Below are 24,013 nucleotides of genomic sequence, written 5' to 3'. Positions count from 1 at the left end.
GTCCACCTGTGTGCACTTTCCTCCACTCTTGTACGTCACCCTGTGTTCCTCCCTCTTCTTGAAATATGTATTCACCACAGCCATTTCCATCCTTTTCGCAAAATCGACCACCATCTGTCCTTCCACATTTCTCTTCTTGACTCCATACCTTCCCATCACCTCCTCATTTCACCAACATGTCCATTGAAGTCCGCTCCAATCACCACTCTCTCCTCCTTGGGTACCCTCTCCACCATGTCGTCCAACTCACTCCAGAATTCTTCTTTTTCATCCATCTCACACCCAACTTGCGGGGCATATGCGCTGATAACATTCAGCAATAAACCTTCAATTTCCAGCTTCATACTCATCGCTCTTGACATACTCTTCTGTCAGAATTACCCCTACCCCATTACTCCTCCCATTCACACCATGGTAGAAGAGTTTGAACCCACCTCCGATACTCCTGGCCTTACTCCCCTTCCACCTGGTCTCTTGCACACACAGTATGCCTACCTTTCTTCTTTCCATCATGTCAGCCAGCTCTCTCCCTTTACCAGTCATAGTGCCAACATTCAAAGTTCCAACTCTCACCTCCACATGCCTACCCTTCCTCCTCTCTAGCTGCCTCTGGACATGCTTTCCCCCTCTCCTTCTCCTTCGCCCAACAGTAGCATAGTTTCCACCGACACCCTGCTGGTTAACAGTACCGGTGGCGGTCGTTGGTAACCCGGGCCTCGACCGATCCGGTATGTAAGTCTTATTTATGATCCGCATATTTGATTTGGCAAAGATTTTACGCCAGATGCCCTTCCTGACGCAACCCTCCCCATTTGTCCGGGCTTGGGACCGGCACTAAGGATGCACTGGCTTGTGCATCCTCAGTGGCTGGGTTCCTGTACTAACACACATATGAGCCTTAAATATATGTATTTTCATACAGACATCCAAGTATTTTGGACACTGCAATGAGTTTGGGTCTAGGGAAAAAAAGTCATCTTTAAAAAGAGTCAAATCTATTCTTACAAATTATTCCTGTAACAATATTTGATAAAAAAAAGGATCAGCACTTTTTGAGGAATCAAGTCCACTAGATTCAGAATCAGATTTATTGGCGTGGTCTACATACAAGGAATTTGACTTGGTTTGACTCACATGGATCAAACTAGACATTAAACAATAAGATTTGCAGTAAGAAAGGTTGAATAGTGATCATATAAATTGGTAGAGATTAGGGAATGCCATAAATAAATAAACAATATTATGACAGATAACACTACGTACAGTTTATAGGGTAGAAATATAAAATTATTAACACTAGTGATTTTAATTTACTCTACGTAGTCTTATTGTCTACAATTGTCTCAGGTTCATAGGCGGCCTGTCCTTTACGCTGAATACGCAATTGTGTAGGCCCCTGCGAATGCTTTTTTTTTTTTAATAAAGTTGCTGTGAGACATAAAGCTAATCAATGGCTCTGACCCAGTACAAGGGGGCCCTCCTGAATGGATAGCTCGTGTCAGTGGATGGATTTGATAAGCGCAGGTACTGCAGCAACTGCCAAATCAATCATTATGCTGCTAAAGTACGATGTGATGGTAAAAAAAAAAAAGAGAGAGAAAGAAAAAAAAAAGTACGACATGATGGCGTTTCCAAAGAGCAAGTATTCCTCTGGTGCTGCCAAAATTAAAATGAGGAAAACGAAGACAGAGAGCAGAAGTCAGGATTCAGGTCTGTGTCCTGGAGTCATTCTTGGCAAATGAAGGAATTGATACAGACATTTTTTAGCAACTGACATGTTAATATTAACCAGTTCTGTTCAGAAGCAATTAAGCTGCTGCTGACAGACGGTGAACTTTAAGCTAATTTATGTGGCTACTAGCATGCATGAGGTCATTCAGGGTAGCTAGCTTAATTAGTCATGTAGTATGTGTCATGCAGTCATTCAGTGCAAATGAAGGAATTGATACAGATATTCTTTAGCAATTCACAGGATTTCTGCATGTTGACTGAGCTTTGTTGTCATTTTAGATTATTTTGAATTGTATGACTGCTGTTGAGTGTTTGGCTGGGTTGTACTGTTTTTCTGCCAACATGCCTGCCGTCAGGGGTTGTGTTACCCTCATTTTTCATTGACAGTTTAGAAAGACTTCGTGCCTTGAGGATGTTGCTGAGACCTCTGATTTAAGGTCTGAGGGCATAATTCTTAATGAACATCTATTGAATGAAGCCGTGTTTACTGCAAATGTCTGTTTTGTGTATTAATGTCATGTAAGGGTTATCCCCACTTGATAGATTGCAGGAATGTTCTTGCCACATTGTGGTAATACAGTATCAAAGGGTTTTCATGTTGACCTCATAAAACAAATACGTTTTGTGTGTGTGTATTTATAATATATATATATATAGAGAGAGAGAGAGAGAGAGAGAGAGAGAGAGAGAGAGAGAGAGAGAGAGAGAGAGAGAGAGAGAGAGAGAGAGAGAGAGAGAGAGAGAGAGAGAGAGAGCAGCTGATGAGTGCGCGGCGCACGAAACAAGCTTGTACTGCTATGTATTAAAGGTTTTTCCTACATATATATATTTGTTTATTTATATATATATATATATATATATATATATATATATATATATATATATATATATATATATATACACACACACATATATATTTAATATTCCGCTCCTCATTTGTTGAGCACTTTTATCTACACCATTGTTTTTTGGAAAAAAAACGCTCTCTCTCTCGCTCTCTCTCTCTCTCTCTCTCTCTCCCCCTCCTCTATATATATATCTATCAATACAGATGCAGGAAAAAAAAGTTTTAATACATAGCAGTACAGGCCTGTTTCGTGCGTCGCGCACTCATCAGCTGCTAATTTTTTCTCTTATATGTGTGTATACACTCACCGGCCACTTTATTAGGCACACCTGTCCAACTGCTCGTTAACGCAAATTTCTAATCAGCCAATAACATGGCAGCAACTCAATGCATTTAGGCATGTAGACATGGTCAAGACGATCTGCTGCAGTTCAAACCGAGCATCAGAATGGGGAAGAAAGGTGATTTAAGTGACTTTGAACGTGGCATGGTTGTTGGTGCCAGACGGGCTGGTCTGAGTATTTCAGAAACTGCTGATCTACTGGGATTTTCACGCACAACCATCTCTAGGGTTTACAGAGAATGGTCCGAAAAAGAGAAAATATCCAGTGAGCGGCAGTTCTGTGGGCGAAAATGCCTTGTTGATGCCAGAGGTCAGAGGAGAATGGCCAGACTGGTTCGAGCTGACAGAAAGGCAACAGTAACTCAAATAACCACTCATTACAACCGAGGTATGCAGAAGAGCCTCTCTGAACGCACAACACGTCGACCCTTGAGGTAGATGGGCTACAGCAGCAGAAGACCACACCGGGTGCCACTCCTGTCAGCTAAGAACAGGAAACTGAGGCTACAATTCGCACAGGCTCACCAAAATTGGACAATAGAAGATTGGAAAAACGTTGCCTGGTCTGATGAGTCTCGATTTCTGCTGCGACATTCGGATGGTAGGGTCAGAATTTGGCGTCAACAACATGAAGGCATGGATCCATCCTGCCTTGTATCAACGGTTCAGGCTGGTGTTGGTGGTGTAATGGTGTGGGGGATATTTTCTTGGCACACTTTGGGCCCCTTAGTACCAATTGAGCATCGTGTCAACGCCACAACCTACCTGAGTATTGTTGCTGACCATGTCCATCCCTTTATTACCACAGTGTTCCCATCTTCTGATGGCTACTTCCAGCAGGATAACGCGCCATGTCATAAAGCTCGAAGCATCTCAGACTGGTTTCTTGAACATGACAATGAGTTCACTGTACTCAAATGGCCTCCACAGTCACCAGATCTCAATCCAATAGAGCACCTTTGGGATGTGGTGGACCGGGAGATTCGCATCATGGATGTGCAGCCGACAAATCTGCAGCAACTGAGTGATGCTATCATGTCAATATGGACCAAACACTCTGAGGAATGTTTCCAGTACCTTGTTGAATCTATGCCGCAAAGGATTAAGTCAGTTCTGAAGGCAAAAGGGGGTCCAACCCGGTACTAGCAAGGTGTACCTAATAAAGTGGCCAGTGAGTGTATATATACATACGTATACACACACACACACACACACACACACACACACACATATATATACATACATATATACACACACACACACACACACACACATATATATATATATATATATATACACACACACACACACACACACACACACACACATATATATATATATATATATATATATATATATATATAAGCAGCTTAGATAATGGATATATAACATGTTTTTTTTAATTAAGTAGGGCCCCCAAAGAAAATCTTGCCTAGGGCCCCCTGTTGTCTAGAGCTGGGTCTGCAGGTAGTATTAGAAAGCGTGTGGGACCCCACAGAGCCATGTTATAGAAGTAGTGGGGAATCTGACAAGGGTCCAGACCAGGTTCCTCCTCCCTCTCTCCCTCTCTCAGGCATTCCACTTTGCTGCTTTTTTTTTCTTTCAGCCCTGTGTGTTGTTTTTTTTTTTTTTTGTCCATGCTGTGCAGAGAGTAAGAATGCGTGGTGTAATGCGCCATGTCTCGGCTGATCTCCTGGCTTTAATGAGAATGTGTCTGTTTGACTGGAAAGCTGTCAAGAGTTGTTACGCTACGGAAGCACCTATTGAGGATGGGGGGTGGAGGGCATCGGAGACTGTGTGTGTGTGTTTGTGTTTGTAAGTGTGTCAGGTTAAGGGGTCCCTTTCCACATCGAGCTCTATAGGAATATGTAGAGAGAGGGCACAGAGGGTGGGAGGGTGGATGGGTAAGGGTGGGGGAGTTAGCAAGTGGCAGGAGTAGCTGGAAAATTACCCCTCTCCTCTCTGAATGAATGTAGTGTGGCATGTCTGTTGTTTAGAGTGTTGCATCACAGTCTGATGACCCAAGGATAACAGCAAATGTAATTACACTACTGCACGCTTATTAGCTCAACCCACATTTTGTACCGTTCATCTATCTGTCTGTCTATTGGTCTGTCATTTTTTTCTCTGCATCAAAATGCCACACTGCAATACTGCCCCTTAATCTACAACTCAGTTTGAAATATATCATTCCGTCCGTCCGTCTGTCTGTCTGTCTGTCTGTCTGTCTCTCTCTCTCTCTCTCATTCTCCATCCCCAGCTACCGTGTTTACTGCCTGCTGGGAGATGGAGAGCTCTCTGAGGGCTCGGTGTGGGAAGCCATGGCTTTTGCCTCTTACTACCAGCTGGACAACTTGGTAGCCATCTTGGACATCAACCGGCTGGGTCAGAGTGACGCAACACCCCTCCAGCACCATGTGGAGAAGTACCAGCGACGCTGTGAGGCCTTTGGGTGAGCATAGAGTTGGAGGGTGTGTGTGAATGTGAACTGGGGATTTTGTGTGTGTGTGTGTGTGTGTGTGTGTGTGTGTGTGTGTGTGTGAGAGAGAGAGAGTGGTTGTTAGTACATATTGTTAGTTTGTTTTGCCCCATGTTTCTGTCTGCTTTTGCATATGTGTGTATAGAGAGAGAAAGACACTTTGTATGAGTGCATGTGTTTGTTCACAACTGGTGTGTTCTTTGTCCCTGTCTGTCCATCTGCATCATTATGTCTGCTACATATGTGTGTATATGACAGCGCGAGAGCAAGAGAGACAGGGAGAGGAAGAGAAGACCTTATAATATTTCAGCAGAACATCTGTATGATTATCTACTTAAAGCTGAATCTTCTTGGATGCATTTGTTTTCTGCAGCTGGCATGCCATCATTGTGGACGGCCACAGTGTAGAGGAGCTGTGTAAGGTCCTCAGCCAGCCCCGCCACCAGCCCCTCGCCGTCATTGCCAAGACTATCAAGGGCAAGGGCATCCCAGGTATAAGAGTACATCATGCTAAGTGATCTGATTCAAATTACATTTACATTTGGTAGATGTTTTTATCATTTACTAGATTTTTCATTTAGTTTAGTAGATGTTTTATCCTAAACCAACTTACAAAAGAGACAGCAGTGAGCATATTTATTTGTGTTTCAACCTACAGGCATCTTGGCACCCTAATAAGTAGTCATATCATTGCCAAGCGTGCACATCATGTCAAGTGCAAATAGTGTAAGAGAGCAGTAGGCAGGTCCCAAACAGCGATGCGAAGTAATAGTAGGAGATTCAAATTGCAGTTTAGGTGGATAATGCCACAAGGCAGTATAAAAGTCATGCTTAGGGTCCATCTATGGATTAAGACAGGGAAAAGTAAAAAATGTTCGGCCTAAAATTAATAAAATTAGTGAGTCTGCAGCCCTGTTGGAAAACAGGCGTTCATTCCACTTTTTTGGGGCAAGTGGAATGAAATGAGTATAGACAATAACCTTCCAAATTACAGACTGTTGTGTGTGTTTTGACATTAGTACTGTGTATCCTATTACTGCATAGATTTTAACATAAAATATGGCATACATGCATTTTTGACATTTACACAGTAGAGTTAATCAGGCTGCAAGACAAAAGCTTTGCACATCCTGGGTATAAAAATCCAGTTTAGTCACTCGGCATGCACAGACCGAAGGGCATCGCTGCCCAGACTTTTTTTTTTTGTGATAAGCTATTCCAAAAATTTGTCCACAAACGATGACTCTGTAAAATGACAAGTGACTGGGAATAATTGCTATGTCAATGCTTTAGATGGCCCCTAACTACCAATGCTAATGTTCAAGGGGCCCCCTAACCCACTGTAATCCTGACAGTGCTTTAGTGCTTTAGTTACCGCGACTCAGTAATCCCTCAGAATGTGTAGGATACACCCCCACCAACGACTCGCTGTGCTAATGTTGTGATAAGGATCAGAGAAGTGTGTTTGCACGTGTGTGTGTGTGTGTGTGTGTGTGTGAGAGAGAGAGAGAGAGAAAAATGGGAGAAAGTGAGAGTTCTCTCTCACTATGGCTGCCAAAATACAAATGGCAAGCAGATGACAAGCAAAGGACCCTGATGTTAATAAGGAGATAGAAGTGTGTGTGTGTGTGTGTGAGAGAGAGAGCGTGCAAAAAGAAGACTTTGTGTATGTAAGATCACCTCAGATTTCGTGCCCTATTGTGTGCATGTTGTTGTAAGCCTATGGCCTCCTGTGTTGACCTGTGACCTTTACAATCACCCATTATCATCCAGTGATGTGAAAGCTTGTACTGAGTGTGACAGGTGTATGCGAGCGTGCACAAATGTAAAGGGGAGAAAGTATGCAGCAAAAATAATAAGAACAGAGTGAACAGGCGACAGAAAAGGCAACGGCATGTAACAAAGGTCAAATGTAAGACTCAAACCCACCTTATTATGAGTGTACAGTACGCACTGCAACGCTCCGCATCACACAACACCCCAGTCTTCAGCCCCCAGGCCCACTTGTGATTTATTTGTCCAACAATCTTGCCCATTTTTCAGGTAACAAAAATATATTTTTCCTTTCCCCCTTCTTTTTCTTCATCTTTCTTTTGATTCGCTTTCTTCTATTGTTCAGGATTCTTACTTGTAATATCACCTTTTTTTTGGGATTAATAATCTACTGTTGTCAAGAGTGGACATCCTACAAAGCCCAATAACTTTTTCCAACCACCTGTGCATATTGGCTGATCTTCTTTTCAATTTACCGTATCCATCAGCTTTTTTTACTTTGCTAAGTTAAACCAAACTCAGTTTATTATCATGTTTCATTTTTCATGATAATCATATGTATCCTATGTAGGTAGATATGTAGTACACTTGTTATTTTACATGTTTAATCCATTTGATTGATATGGCTGCTAATTAGTAATTAGCACTGTCGCATCACAGTCGGATGGTCCGCTGTGGCGACCCCTAACGGGAGCAGCCGAAAGTAGTAGTAGTAGTAGAACTGTCGCATCACAGCAAGAGGGCCCTGAGTTTGATTCCAGCCCATTTGTGTGGAGTTTGTTGTGAGTTCAAGTTGTTTTATTTGTCAGATGCACAACAATAGGCTAGCGTGGCAGGAATTGCTAGCAATGAAATGCTTAGGCATCAGTCCAACCTCAGAAGAAAGCTACAGAATATAATATGACATAACAGATTAAGTTAAGATGAAAAAGATCTAAAAATTAGCAAAAAAAAAATAATTATAAAACAGAAATTACAGTATTTAGAGTCCAACCAGAAAAATTAAAAATAAAGCTAAAATAACTAAAAATAGACTAAACGTAGGCTAAAATTCACAAGAGTATACAGGCCGGAGAAGAATAAACTTAAATTTAAACTAAGTCACACATTGAATCTAAAATTAACAGTAGACATGGAAATGTAACAGTATACACAGAGGTAACTGTACATAGTTCAGGAGTGGTATAGCTGAAAATGAACGGTGCAGAATAAAGTGAAGCGTGTGCATTTGCAGAAGAGAGGATACCTCTTCACCACATTAGCTCTGCTTCTTGAATCGGTTCCCTTCAACGTTCTTGGAGCCTTGGTGCTATCAAGTGAACCAGCCCACGTTTCCACCCGTTTTGAGTGGAACCATTGTAGTCAAGGACGCGTCGTCAACAGAGGAAGTTGCACAATGCATGCAGTTTATTTTAAAATCAACATCAAACTGATGTAAAAAGCGCACTCCCAAGTAGTTCTTTTTAATGTGCTTATTAATTTAAAAAGACGTGTTTTCAGCCATGTCAGTCTTTTTAAATAGAGCATATTAAAAAGAACTCCTTGGGTGTGCGATTCCTACATTAGTTTGATGGCAATTTTAAAATATGATTTGTTTTCATTAGCACCCCATCCCACAAAAGACAGTTTTTGTTGTGCCTGCATCGAAAAGAACCTTGTAGTTTGTTTATTATTTGTTCTTGCATTCCAGTGTAACCAGCCTTGGACAACTCTTCAACTCGTTTGGCAGACAGCATACTCGTTCTTGATCTATTTTCTAGCTTTTCCTGAAGCTCAGAAGATAACCAAATTGTCACCAACCACTGGGTTTTGTCGGCAGACCACTGCACACTCTTTTTTTCCCGATGATTTCTCACTTGACTTCTCCATTTTTGCCTTCTCCATCTCTCTCTCTCCAACCTAGAATATGCCACGCCCACATGGTTCCCACTTCAGGTCTTACTATCTTTGAGGTTCCTGCTGGGAACCAACTTTGTGGATTCCAAACCAATTTATTTTTAGTCGAAACGCTCCGAACAGTTCAAAATTAGGTGTGCGAACTGCCATAGATGATGGATGGGTGGTTGGAAATTATTAGAATAAATTGATCATGCTCTGTTCTGTAGGGCTGTGGTGGACAACCATGTGCAATCACAGCTTATGTGTATGCAGGTTATTAGAAATTGGCTGGCGTAGTGAAAGGTTGGAAATAAAACACCTATGCATGACCTTGGATGGCACACAATCGGCCACTGCTGCTCTCGGATGACACATGAGGGTATTTAGAAGATTTATCTCCTGGGTAGCCCTTGATTTGTTTGTGGTGTTTTGTCAGCTGCTGAGGATAAGATGGGCTGGCATGGTAAGCCTCTGCCTAAAGACATGGCCGACAGTGTGGTGAAGGAACTACAGAGCCGCATTGCCTCCAGCAGCAAGCGTCTCTACCCAGCCCCACCCACTGAGGACGCACCACCTGTCAGCATCCGCAATATTCGCATGCCAAGCGCACCCAGCTACAAACTGGGAGAGAAGGTATGTTCATGATCAGGCTGCTGTCAGCCAATATTAATAATATACAGGGGTGTCCAGGTAGCATAGCGGTCTATTCTGTTGCCTACCAACATGGGGATTGCCAGTTTGAATCCCCGTGTTACCTCAGGCTTGGTCGGGCATCCCTACATACACAATTGGCTGTGTCTGCGGGTGGGAAGCCGGATGTGGGTATGTGTCCTGGTCGCTGCACTAGCACCTCCTCTGGTCAGTCGGGGCACCTGTTAAGGGGGGAGTGGGAACTGGGGGAAATAGCGTGGTCCTCCCATGTGCTACGTCCCCCTGGCGAAACTCCTCACTGTCAGGTGACAAGAAGTGGCTGGCGAGATTCCACTTGTATCGGAGGAGGCATGTGGTAGTCTGCAGCCCTCCCTGGATTGGCAGAGGGGGTGGAGCAGTGACCAGGATGGCTTGGAAGACTGGGGTAATTGACAGGGTGCAATTGGGGAGAACCCACCCCATTGGTTGTTATAGTTTGAATGTTTCCTCATCTGATTGGTCGCTGTCCAACTGAAATTAGGGGCGTGACTGCTGGGCAACGCAAACTGTATGATTCTTTGTGAAAACACATTAGCAACAGGCCTGTACTGCAATGTATTAAAATCTTTTTTTCCTGTATCCGTGTTTTTATATATATATATATATATATATATATATATTAGCGGGGGGGGGGGGGACAGGCCGCCAGGCGACGTATCAGGTGGCAGGCAGGGAGACAACCTGGACAGGCCGCCAGGCCCTGTGATGGCCTGGCGGCCTGTCCAGGGTGTCTCCCTTCCTGCCGCCCAGTGACTGCTGGAATTGGCTCCAGTATCCCCGCGACCCTGAGAGCAGGATAAGCAGTTCAGATAATGGATGGATGGATGGATATATATTATCCAGTGACTTTCCCTACCGTTGAGTGTTTATTTCAACAAAGTTAAAGTCTATATACATATATATACATATATACATATAAAAATATACAACCCAATATTGGTAATATAAAACCTAATACTGATAATATACAGCCCAATATTGATAATGGATGATCTAATATTTAAAATATACAACCTAATATTGATCATATTTCCATATGATCCATATGATTCCATATGATCAATATGTATGATTGTACTGATGTACTGATCAATATGGATGATTGTACTGATGTACTGACCCAGTACTGATGATTTACTGATTGTCCCTTTACCATCAGATTGCAACAAGGAAGGCATATGGCATGGCGCTGGCCAAGCTGGGTCGCTACAATGAGCATGTGGTGGCTCTGGACGGAGACACCAAGAATTCCACCTTCGCTGAACTCTTTAAGAATGAACATCCCAACCGCTACGTGGAGTGCTACATTGCGGAGCAGAACATGGTAAGAGGAAAACTTGAAAAGATCATCATAGCAAGACAGACAAAAATAAAAATGGACACTGTAAGGATCTACATCTGAAGGAGAGAGATCTTGGGTGGATCGATATGTTGATGTGTCACTAAACTTGTATGATAAATATACAGTGTGATTACTCTAGAAAACCAGACCCTAGATTAGTGGCCAGTAGGAAAAAGACTGTTGTGGACAGTCAATTTCCATCATTTTTTAACAGGTTAAATATCAGAAAGGATTTGATGCATAAGTTCTCCCATTTTGGCGGATACAAACTCAATTTGTGGTCTGTGAACTGACTGGAATCCCTCCTACAGTAACTTTCCCACATTTCATACAGCCTTCATACTTCATATGCACACACTATCATTATCAAGTATTATAATATTAACTTATCTAAGTTTTATCACCATCAGCATCATTAATCCAGTTAATGAATCTGTTTTGTCCTGCTGTGACTCACTATAGCCTCCATTTAGGAATAGGCCCTCCCCCATGTAAAATATAGGTCACCCCCTATGTGGATCAATTAAAAAGCTTCATCGCCCTGATGTCACATGAAATATTGAGTGACTCTGCAAGTAATGTTTCATCATTAGTCTCTGGGCTTTTAAGGCCTCCTACCAAATGGCCTTGACCACAACAATGATAGGTTACAGTGTATGCGGTCTGCACGGCTCCTGTGTTTAACTATGCTTAAATTTCCATTTTAATTTTTTAGCTAACACTCCCAGACACAGAAACTTTAAATCTGCAAAACGGTAGCACAACTTCTACATTTGGACATTGATGTTGTAAAAACCAATATTGAAGAGTGCTGTATATAAACTGTATTCATTTCCTGTCACTAAATCTCTAAATCTCAGCTTTAAAAGGTCAAAGGTTACACTGTTCAAACCTGCCACACTGTGCTGCAGCATTTATCGAGATGAACAAACCCACCTCCGGTGTTGACGGTCTGACTGTCCCAAATATAGTGCTTTCTCACACCTTAACAGACTCCAGTTGTCTTTGGCACACACACGCCCATAGCTCATATTTCCCTCCTCCCTTCCTTGTTGCTTCCTTAAAGCCAAACAAACACACTTGATGGATTCTCATGCATGACCCCAGTTGTATTCATTAAAAAAAAGTATGGGGCCTCTTTGAATTTTACATACAAAAACTCTGATACGAGAAGATAATTATTGTCTTTCTTTTTATTTAACTGAAAAAGGACTTGTTCCACAGCATTTCTTTTCTTTATTGTTGTATTCTGTTCTCGCTCCCCACTTCCCTTTCCTGTCCCATTTTCCTCCTATCCTTCCTTCTCCTCCCCCTTGCTTCAATTAACCAGGTGGGTTGCTCGAGTGTTTGATATACAAAAAATAACATTTTTGTAGGTTTTTGTGCCTGATAATCTTCCCTGTGCTGTATTTTCCCTTTTTTCTCACCTCTGCCTTCCTCCTCATTGCAACCTCGGCAACCTTCCTCTTGTCTTTCTCCCCTCTTCTGCCTCTTCCCCAGGTGAGCGTAGCGATCGGCTGTGCCGCACGGGACCGTAACGTGGTGTTCGCCAGCACCTTTGCCACCTTCTTCACCCGCGCTTACGACCAACTCCGCATGGCTGCCATCTCTGAGAGCAACATCAACCTCTGCGGCTCCCACTGTGGCGTTTCTATTGGTCAGTTGCAGATTTCGCTCCACCAGTTGTGGTTTATCATGGAGTGTCCTCTGTGGACACTCCCATATATTGTTGCTGCACATTACTGTGTAGTCCAGCCTCGGTGATCTTTTACAACTTCAAATGAGTTTAGGGCTGAACAGTATATTGTTTCTGAATTGACATCACAGTGTTCACATGAGTAGTAATCGCAAATTGGACCCCTTCAGTCACGTTAGGCTAAAATGCTTATTGTTTGATAGAAAATGAAATCTAGCAAGGTCGGCTTTTTTTATAACCACTGCTGGAGAAAAATATTCCAGCACATCTGACAAATGGTATAATTTAGTCTTAATTTAATTACTTCTTTGACAACTCTCTTATTTCCCCCTTTAATATCACCCTGATCTAGGGTGATAAATTCTTTGCAAATGGAAGCTGAAAGTTAAAAGCTGCATATATCTGGTGAAGTGATGCAACTCCTTTTTATTCTTTAATATTGCAATACATATAGCAAAAAACAAAAATATCGCAGTGTTGGTTTTTTGCAGTGTTATTTGCTTTTATTCTGGTTAACTTAAGGAAAGCTGTTATGAAACAATTTCCCTAAAACACAAGATTTGTTCTGAGAGATTTGAGGTCATTTTCTCTGTTGTGGAGTGAGTTTTCTAGCAGGCATAGCCTCATACTGTTACTGTGGCTTCATGTTATTTCCCTACATTGCTTCTGGAAATGTCCAGGCACACTGTAATATGCCCCGCATCCCTCCCTGGTTAAACCAATTAGAGCACAGCGTCAGTGACCTGTGACCCCTAGCTTGATTTGGCCTCAACTCTTTCCCTTTGACCCATCTTGACCTATCACTGCAACCTCCTCACCAACAGAATTTGAGCACTATTCCTCTTTTGCATTGATTCAACCCATTTCAGGATATTACAAAGCATTCAGAATCAGAATATCTTAAGATGTGTCAACTGGCCAAATGAAACCTCCTCTAAGCTGTGCACCGCGCTCCTTCCATCAAACACACCCAAGTTCCAGTTTAAAGGCAGGATAAGGTGCCTGTAAGACTGTACATGATTGTTTATTGGAGGCTGTTTTGTAAGATATTGAACAGCTAAATTTGCCTGCAGTGGGTTGAATCTCTCCTCAATGGACAACCTCTCCTCCGTATTCTGTTTCCCACTTACATTTTTTTTCACCTGAAACTTGAACTTTGTTCATTCTTCTTTTTACCAATCTTCTACACCCGATGCCAGCACTCGTCCCCACCTCCCTCCCTCTCTGTCTCTGTGTCATGGAACTGATGGTGAGGCAGCTTGACCCCCCCCCCTCACCTCCTCCTCCTCCTCTTCCTCCTCTTCCTTCTTCTCCACTTCCTGTTCAGGTACACAGCATGCCCACATTGTCAGAGTGAAAGCATGCCAGTCCACTAGCATTCGTTTCCAACCTTCAGCCATAGTGGGTTTTACTGCACCTGACGTGTGTGTGTGTGTGTGTGTGTGTGTGTGTGTGTGTGTGTGTGTGTGTGTGTGTGTGTGTGTGTGTGTGTGTGTGTGTGTGTGTGTGTACGTGCCAGGTGAAGATGGGCCTTCTCAGATGGGTCTGGAGGACTTGGCCCTGTTCAGAGCGATCCCCACTGCGACAGTGTTTTACCCAAGTGACGGGGTTTCCACTGAGAAGGCTGTGGAGCTGGCCGCCAACACAAAGGTACCCATAATCCTCTGTAATACTTAGTAGCCACAGATGTCGGGCATAAAGCCCAAGTTAAATTTAGAGATTTTAACATGATTAGAAAAATGTAAATCATTAAAAAAAAAGAAGCATGAAAATGTCATTGTTTCCAAGTGTGTGTCTGAGTCAAAGTTCATGTTGAGATCTTCATCAGTAAGATGACGGGCATTTTCCATCAGTGTATTCTACAAACTTTGCCAAAATGTTCAATGTTTTTTAAGACGCTAAAAGTACAGACCATGACAGAGCATTTCTTGACCTTATTCTAGGGTTTGTGTTTCATCCGAACTACCCGCCCAGAGAACAGCATCCTCTACAACAGCAATGAGGACTTCCATGTTGGGCAGGCTAAGGTCTGGAGCAATGCTTCTTCACTATTGAATGGGCAAGATGGGCTATCATAGTTACCGTTTATTAATTTGTAATGTTCAAAGTATATATGATCAAATTTCCCGGGTAAGAAACGCTCATTATTGAAACGTATGGCATTTGAGTACTGCCTCGTCTCGTCAGGCCTCCTATAGTACAGGCTGGCTAATACTTAAGCATGATTAGTTGTTAAATGTGGTTGTTTACGTAATTATTATATGTCTGTAGTATTTACCTTACCCTAACATCAGGATGAAATATGCAGACACGTGCACATCCTTATAAAACTGTATCAATAGCAACATTTCATCTTCAGCCAATTTATCGGGGTCGGGTCACAGTGGCAGCAAGCTAAGTAGGGCACTCCAGACGTCCCTCTCCCCAGCAATGCCCTCCAGCTCCTCCTGGGGGGATCCCCAGGTGTTCTCAGGCCAGATTGGACATGTAGCCCCTCCAGCGAGTTCTGGGTCTACCCCGGGTCTCCTCCCAGTTAGTCGTGCCCGGTAAACCTCCAAAGGAAGGCGCCCAGGAGGCATCCTAGTCAGATGCCCAAATCACCTCAACTGGCTCCTTTCGACACGAAGGAGCAGCGGCTCTACTCAGAGCTCCCTCCGGATGTCCGAGCTCCTCACCCTATCTCTATGGCTGAGCCCAGACACCCTACGGAGGAAACTAATTTCAGCCGCTTGTATCTGCGATCTCACCCTTTCGGTCACTACCCAAAGCTCGTGACCATAGGTGAGGATTGGAACGAAGATTGACTGGTAAATTGAGAGCTTTGCCTTCCGGCTCAGCTCCTTCTTTGCCACAACGGTCCGGTACAACGTCCACATTACTGCTGTTGCTGCACCAATCCGCCTGTCCATCTCCCGCTCAAACAATAGCAACATGCCCATCACTTTTCTTTGATATGAATATTTGGAAGAGGCGGGATCTGTCTTCGTATACAGCAGGGGTGTCAAACTCCAGGCCTCGAGGGCCGCAGTGTCTGCAGGTATTTGTTGCAACCTTGCACTACACCACCTGATTTCACTAATTAGCTCACCTCCTGGATCAAGGAGGGAAAGGAACTAGTTTAATCAGGTGGTGTAATGCATGGTTGCAACAAATAACTGCAGACACTGCGGCCCTCGAGGCCTGGAGTTTGACACCCCTGGTATACAGCATGCTTTCCAGTTACTTTGTCAGTCTCTTTTTTTTCTTTTGTTTCTTTTTTCATTTAAACCGTTTCAATTCCTCATTTTGCACACACATAAAAAAACATTAGCATCAAATCCTGACTAAATTGTGGACTCTAAACTGTCCTCTCTCATGTCAACCAGGTTGTGTATAAGACCAACGATGATCATGTGACTGTAATCGGAGCGGGTGTGACCCTGCACGAGGCTCTTGCCGCCGCTGAGCAGCTAAAGAAAGGTATGTGGGAGAGAAGCGAGTCGAGAAAACGAAAAGAAAGAAAGATATAACGAAAGACGGCAATGAAGAGACAAACAAAAAAACTGAAAAAGTAAAGAAATGCTTGCAGTAAAAGATATGTGGAATGTGGGGGTGCCTGGGTGGCGTGGCAGTCTATTCCGTTGCCTACCAACATAGGGATCGCTGGTTCAAATCCCCGTGTTATCACCAGCTTGGTCAGGCATCCCTACAGACACAATTGGTCGTGTCTGCGTGTAGGAAGCCGGATGTGGGTATCTGTCCTGGTCGCTGCACTAGCGCCTCCTCTGGTCAGTCGGGGTGCCTGTTTGAGGGGCAGGGGGAACTGGGGGGAATGGTGTGATCCTCCCATGTGCTATGTCCCCTTGGCGAAACTCCTCACTGTCAGGTGAAAAGAAGCGGCTGGCGACTCCACATGTATTGGGGGAGGCATGTGGTAGTCTGCAGCCCTCTGGCAGAGGGGATGGAGCAGCGACCGGGACAGCTCGGGCAGAGTGGGGTACATCCATCCATCCATTATCCAAGCTGCTTATCCCAGTCAGGGTCGCGGGATGCTGGAGCCTATCCCAGCAGTCAATGGGCGGCAGGTGGGCCAGATACAATTGGGGAGAAAAGGGTATATATATATATATATATATATATATATGTGTGTGTGTGTGTGTGTGTGTGTGTGTGTAATGTGTATGAAGTATAGCGAAATCTTTATTTAATGAGAGCATTTGCTCTTTCAGGATGCGTCAGGTGGACTACAGTGAATATACTGTGTATGTTGTGGATATTACTCCTTCACACTCACAGAGATTATCAATATGTCTTTCAGAGCGAATCAACATCCGTGTGATCGACCCATTCACCATTAAGCCCCTGGACTCCAAAACCATCATTGAGAACGCAAAGGCCACCAGGGGACGCATCATCACGGTGGAGGATCACTACTATGAAGGTTTGCTGCCAGACAGGAAAACTTAAAACAAAGCGCTAATCTCTAGAAATGTTACAGATCTATAATTAGGAACTATTGCCTGAATTGACAGTTGATCAGCAAGCTACACTCAGTTTTAAAACACTGAAAATGTACACACAAAAAAATGCCACATATGCTTGGCCATTAATAAGAAAATTAACTAGCCTTCCTCAGCTACTAAAAAGATGACAGTTTGGTTGGAGGGAAACGTTTTTTTGCATTACACTAATGACTCCCAAAACACATCTAAAATAATTTGCGGTAGCAATGTGGCTCTCAGTACTCCAAAATAAACATGCCATATTGAAATATAGCACATAAAAATTCAGGTTTTGATTATAAAGTCACATTAAAATCAGGAATGTCACATCTGCAGGGAATCCAAGGCGGATGATGATTTATAACTAGCAGGCACCCAGAGCATTATGCGACTGTTCATGTGTTTGTCTGCATGTATAACAGCTTATGAATACAACAGCCCGGGGCAGTGAAGGACCTCCGTCTGTTTTGTGGCTTCAGCCAGTTGGTCTGAGCAGAGGCAGAGAGGGGCAGTGTGGGAAGAGGAAGGGTAGGACAAGAGGTTTGGAGGTGGGGGTAAAATTGGAGAGGAGGGTAGGGATGTTTGGCAGAGGAGTGAGGTAAAAATATCAAGAATGAGGACTGGTAGGAGAAATATTATTTCATGATAGATAGATAAATAGAAAGAAACATGGAGGGTGGGGGGGGGGCTAGGAGTCCCTGTCAGGGTTTTTTAATATCAGCTGTGGTCTTTGGGCTTTCTCTGACCTACATACCAGTATGACAAAATCCAGTGTCCAAAGTCCCCCCCTCTCTCATGCACACATATTCTCCTTCTTTCTTTCTTTCTCATCTCTCTTGCCATTGCACTCTCTCTCTCTCTGTCTGTCTATGTCCATCTCTGAATGTGCATGTGAGCGCTTGTATGCATCTTCCTTTGTTTTCTGTGTGCACGCTCATGTGATTGTGAGCCTTCACTGCCCAGCTCTAACTCGCCTTGTCTCACCCATGAGACGGCCATGATAAAAACCAAATACAGAAATGGGAAAGACGGTGCATTCCCTCCATTAAAGCCCTAATGTTCACTCACTCATTCACTCACTTATTCACTCTCTCACACCTTAACCTAACCCAATCCTAACCTTAACCACTGACCCGAAAATCATCTTTTTCCCAATTGGGGCACAGCTTTTGTCCCAAATTCATAGGTAGTTTCTGGTTTTCTATAGATAGAAAAACCTGGTGTACACACACACAAAGCCCTTATTGAGTCACCAGAACAGTGACAGGTGTGTAACTAAGAAGTAGTGGGGGTGGGAAGGGGTCTATGAGCAGGGGGGGAATCCATTCAAAGGGGCTGTACAGGGGTTACAGAGCCTTGGCTGTTGGGTTTGTATTCTTATGTGTGTGCCTGCACGAACAAGGACTTGTGATACATGAAGTGGCTCTCAGGGAACATTATATCTTATGAGGGGTGTGTGTGTGTGTGTGTGTGTGTGTGTGTGTGTGTGTGTGTGTGTGTGTGTGTGTGTGTGTGTAAAATGTGAACAGTGGGAGAAACAGGTAATTCAATTCAATTCAATTCAATTTATTGTCATTAAAAACAATGTGCAGACACATGTTAAGAATGAAATGAGGGCTGTGGCTCCACCAAACAGTGCAAGACAGACACAGACAAACACAGTAAACACAATATAAGATATACACACATGAAGACCAAAAGCTAAAATAAGTTAAAAAAGAGCTGGAGTACAAAATATTTAAAAATATCTACAGACATTCAGTGGGTAGCCAGGTTCAGGTGGGCAACAGCTTGTAGAAAGAAGCTGTTTTTGAGCCTGGTAGTGCGGGCTTTGAGGCTCCTGTAGCGCCTCCCAGAGCGCAGGGGGGAGAACAGTCCATGGTTGGGGTGGGTGGGATCTCTGCTGATGCTCAGACCCCTTCGAAGGCAGCGTTTGTGATAAATGTCTTTTATGGCTGGGAGCTGGGTACCGGTGATATGCTGTGCCACCTTGACGATCCGCTGCAGAGCTTTCTGGTCTACTGAGGTGCAGTTGCCGTACCACACTGAGATGCAGATGGTCAGGATGCTCTCTATGGTGCAGTGGTAGAAGTTGGTGAGAATTTTGGGGGGTAGACCGGCGCTCCTCAGCCTCCTCAGGAAATGCAGGCATTGTTGGGCCTTTTTCACAAGGGCCTGAGTGTTTAATGTCCACGAAAGGTCCTCGCTGATGTGGACTCCAAGGAATTTAAAGCTGGAAACACGCTCCACTTCCACCCCATTGATGTGTATGGGGGAGTGGCTGCAGCTTCTAGACCTCCTGAAGTCCACAATCAGCTCCTTTGTCTTCTGCACATTAAGGACAAGATTGTTGGTAGTACACCATGATGTGAGGTGCTCAATCTTGTCTCTGTAGGCCATCTTGTCATTGTTGGTGATACGGCCAATGACTGTGGTGTCATCTGCAAACTTAACTATAACATTTGAAGGGTCAGTTGGCAGGCAGTCATGGGTAAAGAGGGAGAAAAAGAGGGGGCTCAGAACACAGCCTTGAGGGGCACCTGTGCTGAGGGTCAGGGTGGAGGAGGTGTGGTCACCTAACCTAACAGACTGAGGTCTGTTGGTCAGGAAGTCCAGGATCCAGTTACAGAGAGAGGGGTTGAGGCCAAGGGAGAGGAGTTTGGTGGTTAGTTTGGCGGGGATGATAGCGTTGAAGGCAGAGCTGTAATCTATAAACAGCATCCAGATGTATGTGTTGTTAAGTTCAAGGTGGGTCAGAGCAACGTGCAGGGCAGTGGCAATGGCATCCTCAGTAGACCGTTTGGGACGGTAGGCGAACTGATGTGGGTCGAATGTGGGGGGGATAATGTTTTTGATGTGAGCCAGAGGTAGAGAGTAAAGGCTATTAGTTGATATTGGGGGTGGTGGGTAGGGTACTGGGGCATCGCATATGTACATTACATACACAGTTACTAGGCCTTGCTTTAGTGGCGTGTAAAGTGACGAGAATTTCCCATTCCCATATAGGCTTTTTCAGCATTTCACATATTAAAGATACACAGTCACATTAATTCCTAATGATGGAAGTTATTCGCTTTCCCTGTCATTTTTCCTGACGTGCTGAAATATCTTGAACACACTCAGTACTACTTTACTGTGGCATGAACGGCTGCTCTCCCAACGCTTGTCCATCAGACAGTGCCCAGGAATGAGAAAGGAGTAAAGGGAAGAGGGAAAAAGCAGGGTGAGTGAAAAGGAGGGGCGAAGAGCGAGTGGCAGCCTTTACACACACACACACACCCCACACACACACACACATACCACAATGGTTTATTAAGGGGAGTATTAAAAAAATGTTGCTGGTACAGATTGAGGAAGGAGGAGTGAGAGTTGAAGCAGACCTCTTTCATGCCTCAGCCTGACAGTCAGACTATGTGCGGCAATAGAAGACTCGTCAGCCTCCGCAGGTTTGAATCACCAGACCAGCTGGAATAAATACTACAGCTGTTGTTCTTTCTCTCTCTGTCTCTGTCTCACACACACACACACACACACACACACACACACACACACACACACACACCTTCAACCAGACGGGGAGGACCAATCAGTGGAATCAGCCACTTAAGTGCAAAGGAAACCTGCATACCCATTGCCCTGCATGGCACATGGTTGAATGCCACTCTCTCAGGGCAGCAGCGGGTGATCTAAGGCTGAACTGGCCACTGGTCAACAGTAAAATACTGTTGCAGGGACTTCCCAGGTGTGGATGTGAGTGACTGTGATTATGTGAAACAGGGGCATCACTTGTAAAAAGCATGCATGCCCTGCCAACCTCCCCCAGAGAGAGAGGGAGGAGAGCGAGAACAACAGGCAGTTGGAGAGAAAGAGCATGAATAAAGAAGTGAAGAGAGCAAGGTGATGGACAAAGGGGACTTTAATTTAAAGTGGTGAGAGAGAAAGAGAAGGAGAAAAGGTTGGAGAGGGTAGGAGTAGGGCTGAGTGAAGGAGTGAGTGAGGAGAAGAAAGGTGGGGGGAGGAGGTAAAGGCGTGAGAGAGAAAGAGAAGGAGAAAAGGTTGGAGAGGGTAGGAGTAGGGCTGAGTGAAGGAGTGAGTGAGGAGAAGAAAGGTGGGGGGAGGAGGTAAAGGCGTGTGAAGGCGTTGTCAGTCTTGTCAGTTCACATCACATCACAGCTGAACTCAATTGACTGTGAAAGGTGTGAGTGGTTCAGTATCACAGCAGGGTGAGGGAACAAAGGGAGGGAACAAGGAAGGGCAGAGTAAATAAGTGTAACCCAAAGGCAGCATTTCAAAAAAACAGGCAGATCATGCCATATGCGAACACTGTATAAGCTCACAATTTGCTTGTTTATTTTTTTTTATTTTACTTGAGAATGTTAGATAATACCTCATACTGATAGATCTCAACTGATTTATAGCTGCTTTTTGTACAGCTGTCAGAACCAAACTATTCCCAAGTATCACAAAAGTCCTTGTAATTCCCCTGCTATTCATACACGAATAATACTATAACACTATAATAACACTGTCTATACTATAATAACACTGTCTTATGTCTTTTTTGTTCGATGTGAGCAACCCGCATAGTGAAATTTGTGATATGTGCAAAGTTACCTAACAAAAATGGGCTATGATTCATAAAAGGGAATCATATTTGAATTTCTAAAGCAGCTCTTTCGATAGCATGATTTTACAAAGGCATCACCCCCTCTAATCTACAGCAAAATGTGAAAACTGCAATAATCCAAAGAAAATGTAAACAAAATACATTTATTCTAAGCCCCATGTGTTACAAAAGCTTAAAACATTAATGCTTGTTGTCCGGGTGGCGTGGCAGTCTATTCCATTGCCTACCAACGTGGGGATCGCCAGTTTGAATCCTCATGTTACCTCCGGTTTGGTCGGGCATCCCTACAGACACAATTGGCTGTGTCTGTGGGTGGGAAGCCGGATGTTGGTATGTGTCCTGGTCACTGCACTTGTGCCTCCTCTGATCGGTCAGGGCGCCTGTTCGGGGGGGGGGGAGGGGGACTAGGGGGAACAGCGTGATCCTCCCACGCGCTACGTCCCCCTGGCAAAACTCCTCGCTGTCATGTGAAAAGAAGCGGCTGGCGACTCCACATGTATCAGAGGAGGCATGTGGTAGTCTGCAGCCCTCCCCGGATCGGCAGAGGGGGTGGAGCAGCGACCAGGACGTCTCGGAAGAGCGGGGTAATTGGCCGGATACAATTGGGGAGAGAAAGGGGGGGAAATCCAAACAAGATCAAACATTCAGAGATGTGGAAATCGTTAAATCAAACCTCACCACTGCAATTCAGGGGAAATGCTACGATATTGAAATGACCATGGCTTGATATCACAATTTCACATTAAATCCATTTCTGCCCACCCTCCTGTCATATTTACCTCTGTTTTGTCCAACTTATGTAAAGACAGTTCAGTTCAAAAGTTTATGAAACTGCTCACCCTAACATTTGCATACCTTTTCTATATTCTGCGCCTCCTCAGGTGGGCTGGGTGAGGCGGTGTGCTCGGCTGTGGTAAACGAAACCGGTTTCACTGTCCACCGCCTGGCTGTGTCTCAGGTGCCCCGCAGTGGCAAACCTCACGAACTGCTCCGAATCTTCGGCATCGACCGCGACGCCATCAGCCAGGCCGTCCGCAAGGTGCTCAGCAGCTCAGCCAATGCCAAGTAAGTACAACGTGACGGGTGTCGACGGCGGCAGCACCAACGTGGCTAACAGACACCGTGGCACCAGCGCCCGCCGGTCACCACAGCGAGATGACAGAGGAACAAACAAATGAACAAACACACCCCGGGAAGGGAATCACCTCTGGCCCACACACGCATTGGCGTCCCTTTCATCAAGAAAAATAAAGTATTGGATTTTTTTGTTTTTGTTTCAGGGGGAATAGAAAATAAAAACAAAGTGGTATTTCCATTTAGATGTCATTGATGTGGTTATTTGAAACCCCCAACCTACCCCACCCTAGACACACACACACACACAAACACACACCTTTGTCAGTTCGATGAAGCCCTCTTCCCCACACACACCTTTGTGAGTTTGATGAAGCCCTCTTCCCCACACAAACACACACACATACTCCTGCACCAACACTCGTATCCCCCCCCCCACCGCTTTTACCTCTGACAGAAGGTCCTGGTATTGTGAAAAAAAAACAGTGAGCGTATAATGTTGTTTGGGGTCAAGTGAAGTTGTTTTGATGTTGTTTTGGTTGTTGGACAGGGGGGATTGGCTTTTCACATTTTCGCGGCAGCGTGTAGCACGTCTGCACAGAGTACTTACTTTGTATCTCCAGACTCATTTTAGTGAGCCGGGTGTGGGAAAACTCCGGTTTTTGGTCTGTTTGAACACTGACTGTTTTTAACCCTTTTGACTTCAAATTGGATGAGACCACTTCACACCAATAAAGGGATGATTTCTTCAAAATGTCTGTCTCGAGTTTTTTCTTGGCTTGAAATGTGAATGAAAGATGGATGAAAGAAAGAAATTTGTGAACGATGGGCAAATGGCGTTTAAAGAGGTTGAACCCACCGTACTCTATCCAGTAAATGATAGGTGCTTATATCTACGTATGTCTGCAACTGTTGGCCAATTCATTCCTGTTATTCAGTGTGGACATTTGTGGTTTGCAAATGATAAAATATTTTTCAGTTAGACATAGATTGCACATTTTACGACTGGTTGAATAAACTTTGCTCTTTGAGAGGATTTTCCAGGTGGTTGA

The 24,013-nt window shown here is 44.2% G+C and overlaps 1 protein-coding gene across 1 annotated transcript in view; it reads left to right on the top strand.

Moving 5' to 3' along the window:
• LOC130107336 (transketolase-like) overlaps nucleotides 1-23,692 on the top strand; it is a 38,446-nt gene extending 14,754 nt beyond the window's left edge. Inside the window, exons 5-14 of the mRNA XM_056273880.1 lie at nucleotides 5,182-5,373; nucleotides 5,774-5,892; nucleotides 9,488-9,684; nucleotides 10,901-11,065; nucleotides 12,584-12,740; nucleotides 14,299-14,429; nucleotides 14,723-14,806; nucleotides 16,145-16,238; nucleotides 17,077-17,199; nucleotides 22,769-23,692. Of these exons, the coding sequence (XP_056129855.1) occupies nucleotides 5,182-5,373; nucleotides 5,774-5,892; nucleotides 9,488-9,684; nucleotides 10,901-11,065; nucleotides 12,584-12,740; nucleotides 14,299-14,429; nucleotides 14,723-14,806; nucleotides 16,145-16,238; nucleotides 17,077-17,199; nucleotides 22,769-22,956 (1,450 nt within the window). The 3' untranslated portion in view covers nucleotides 22,957-23,692. The remainder of the gene's footprint in view (nucleotides 1-5,181; nucleotides 5,374-5,773; nucleotides 5,893-9,487; nucleotides 9,685-10,900; nucleotides 11,066-12,583; nucleotides 12,741-14,298; nucleotides 14,430-14,722; nucleotides 14,807-16,144; nucleotides 16,239-17,076; nucleotides 17,200-22,768) is intronic.
• The last annotated feature ends 321 nt before the right edge of the window (nucleotides 23,693-24,013 follow it).

This window comes from Lampris incognitus, chromosome 2 (assembly GCF_029633865.1).
Source record: "Lampris incognitus isolate fLamInc1 chromosome 2, fLamInc1.hap2, whole genome shotgun sequence".
Classification (NCBI taxonomy): Eukaryota; Metazoa; Chordata; class Actinopteri; order Lampriformes; family Lampridae; genus Lampris; species Lampris incognitus.
The sequence above is the reverse complement of the archived record's forward strand: the minus strand, read 5'-3'. Positions and strand labels throughout refer to the sequence as shown.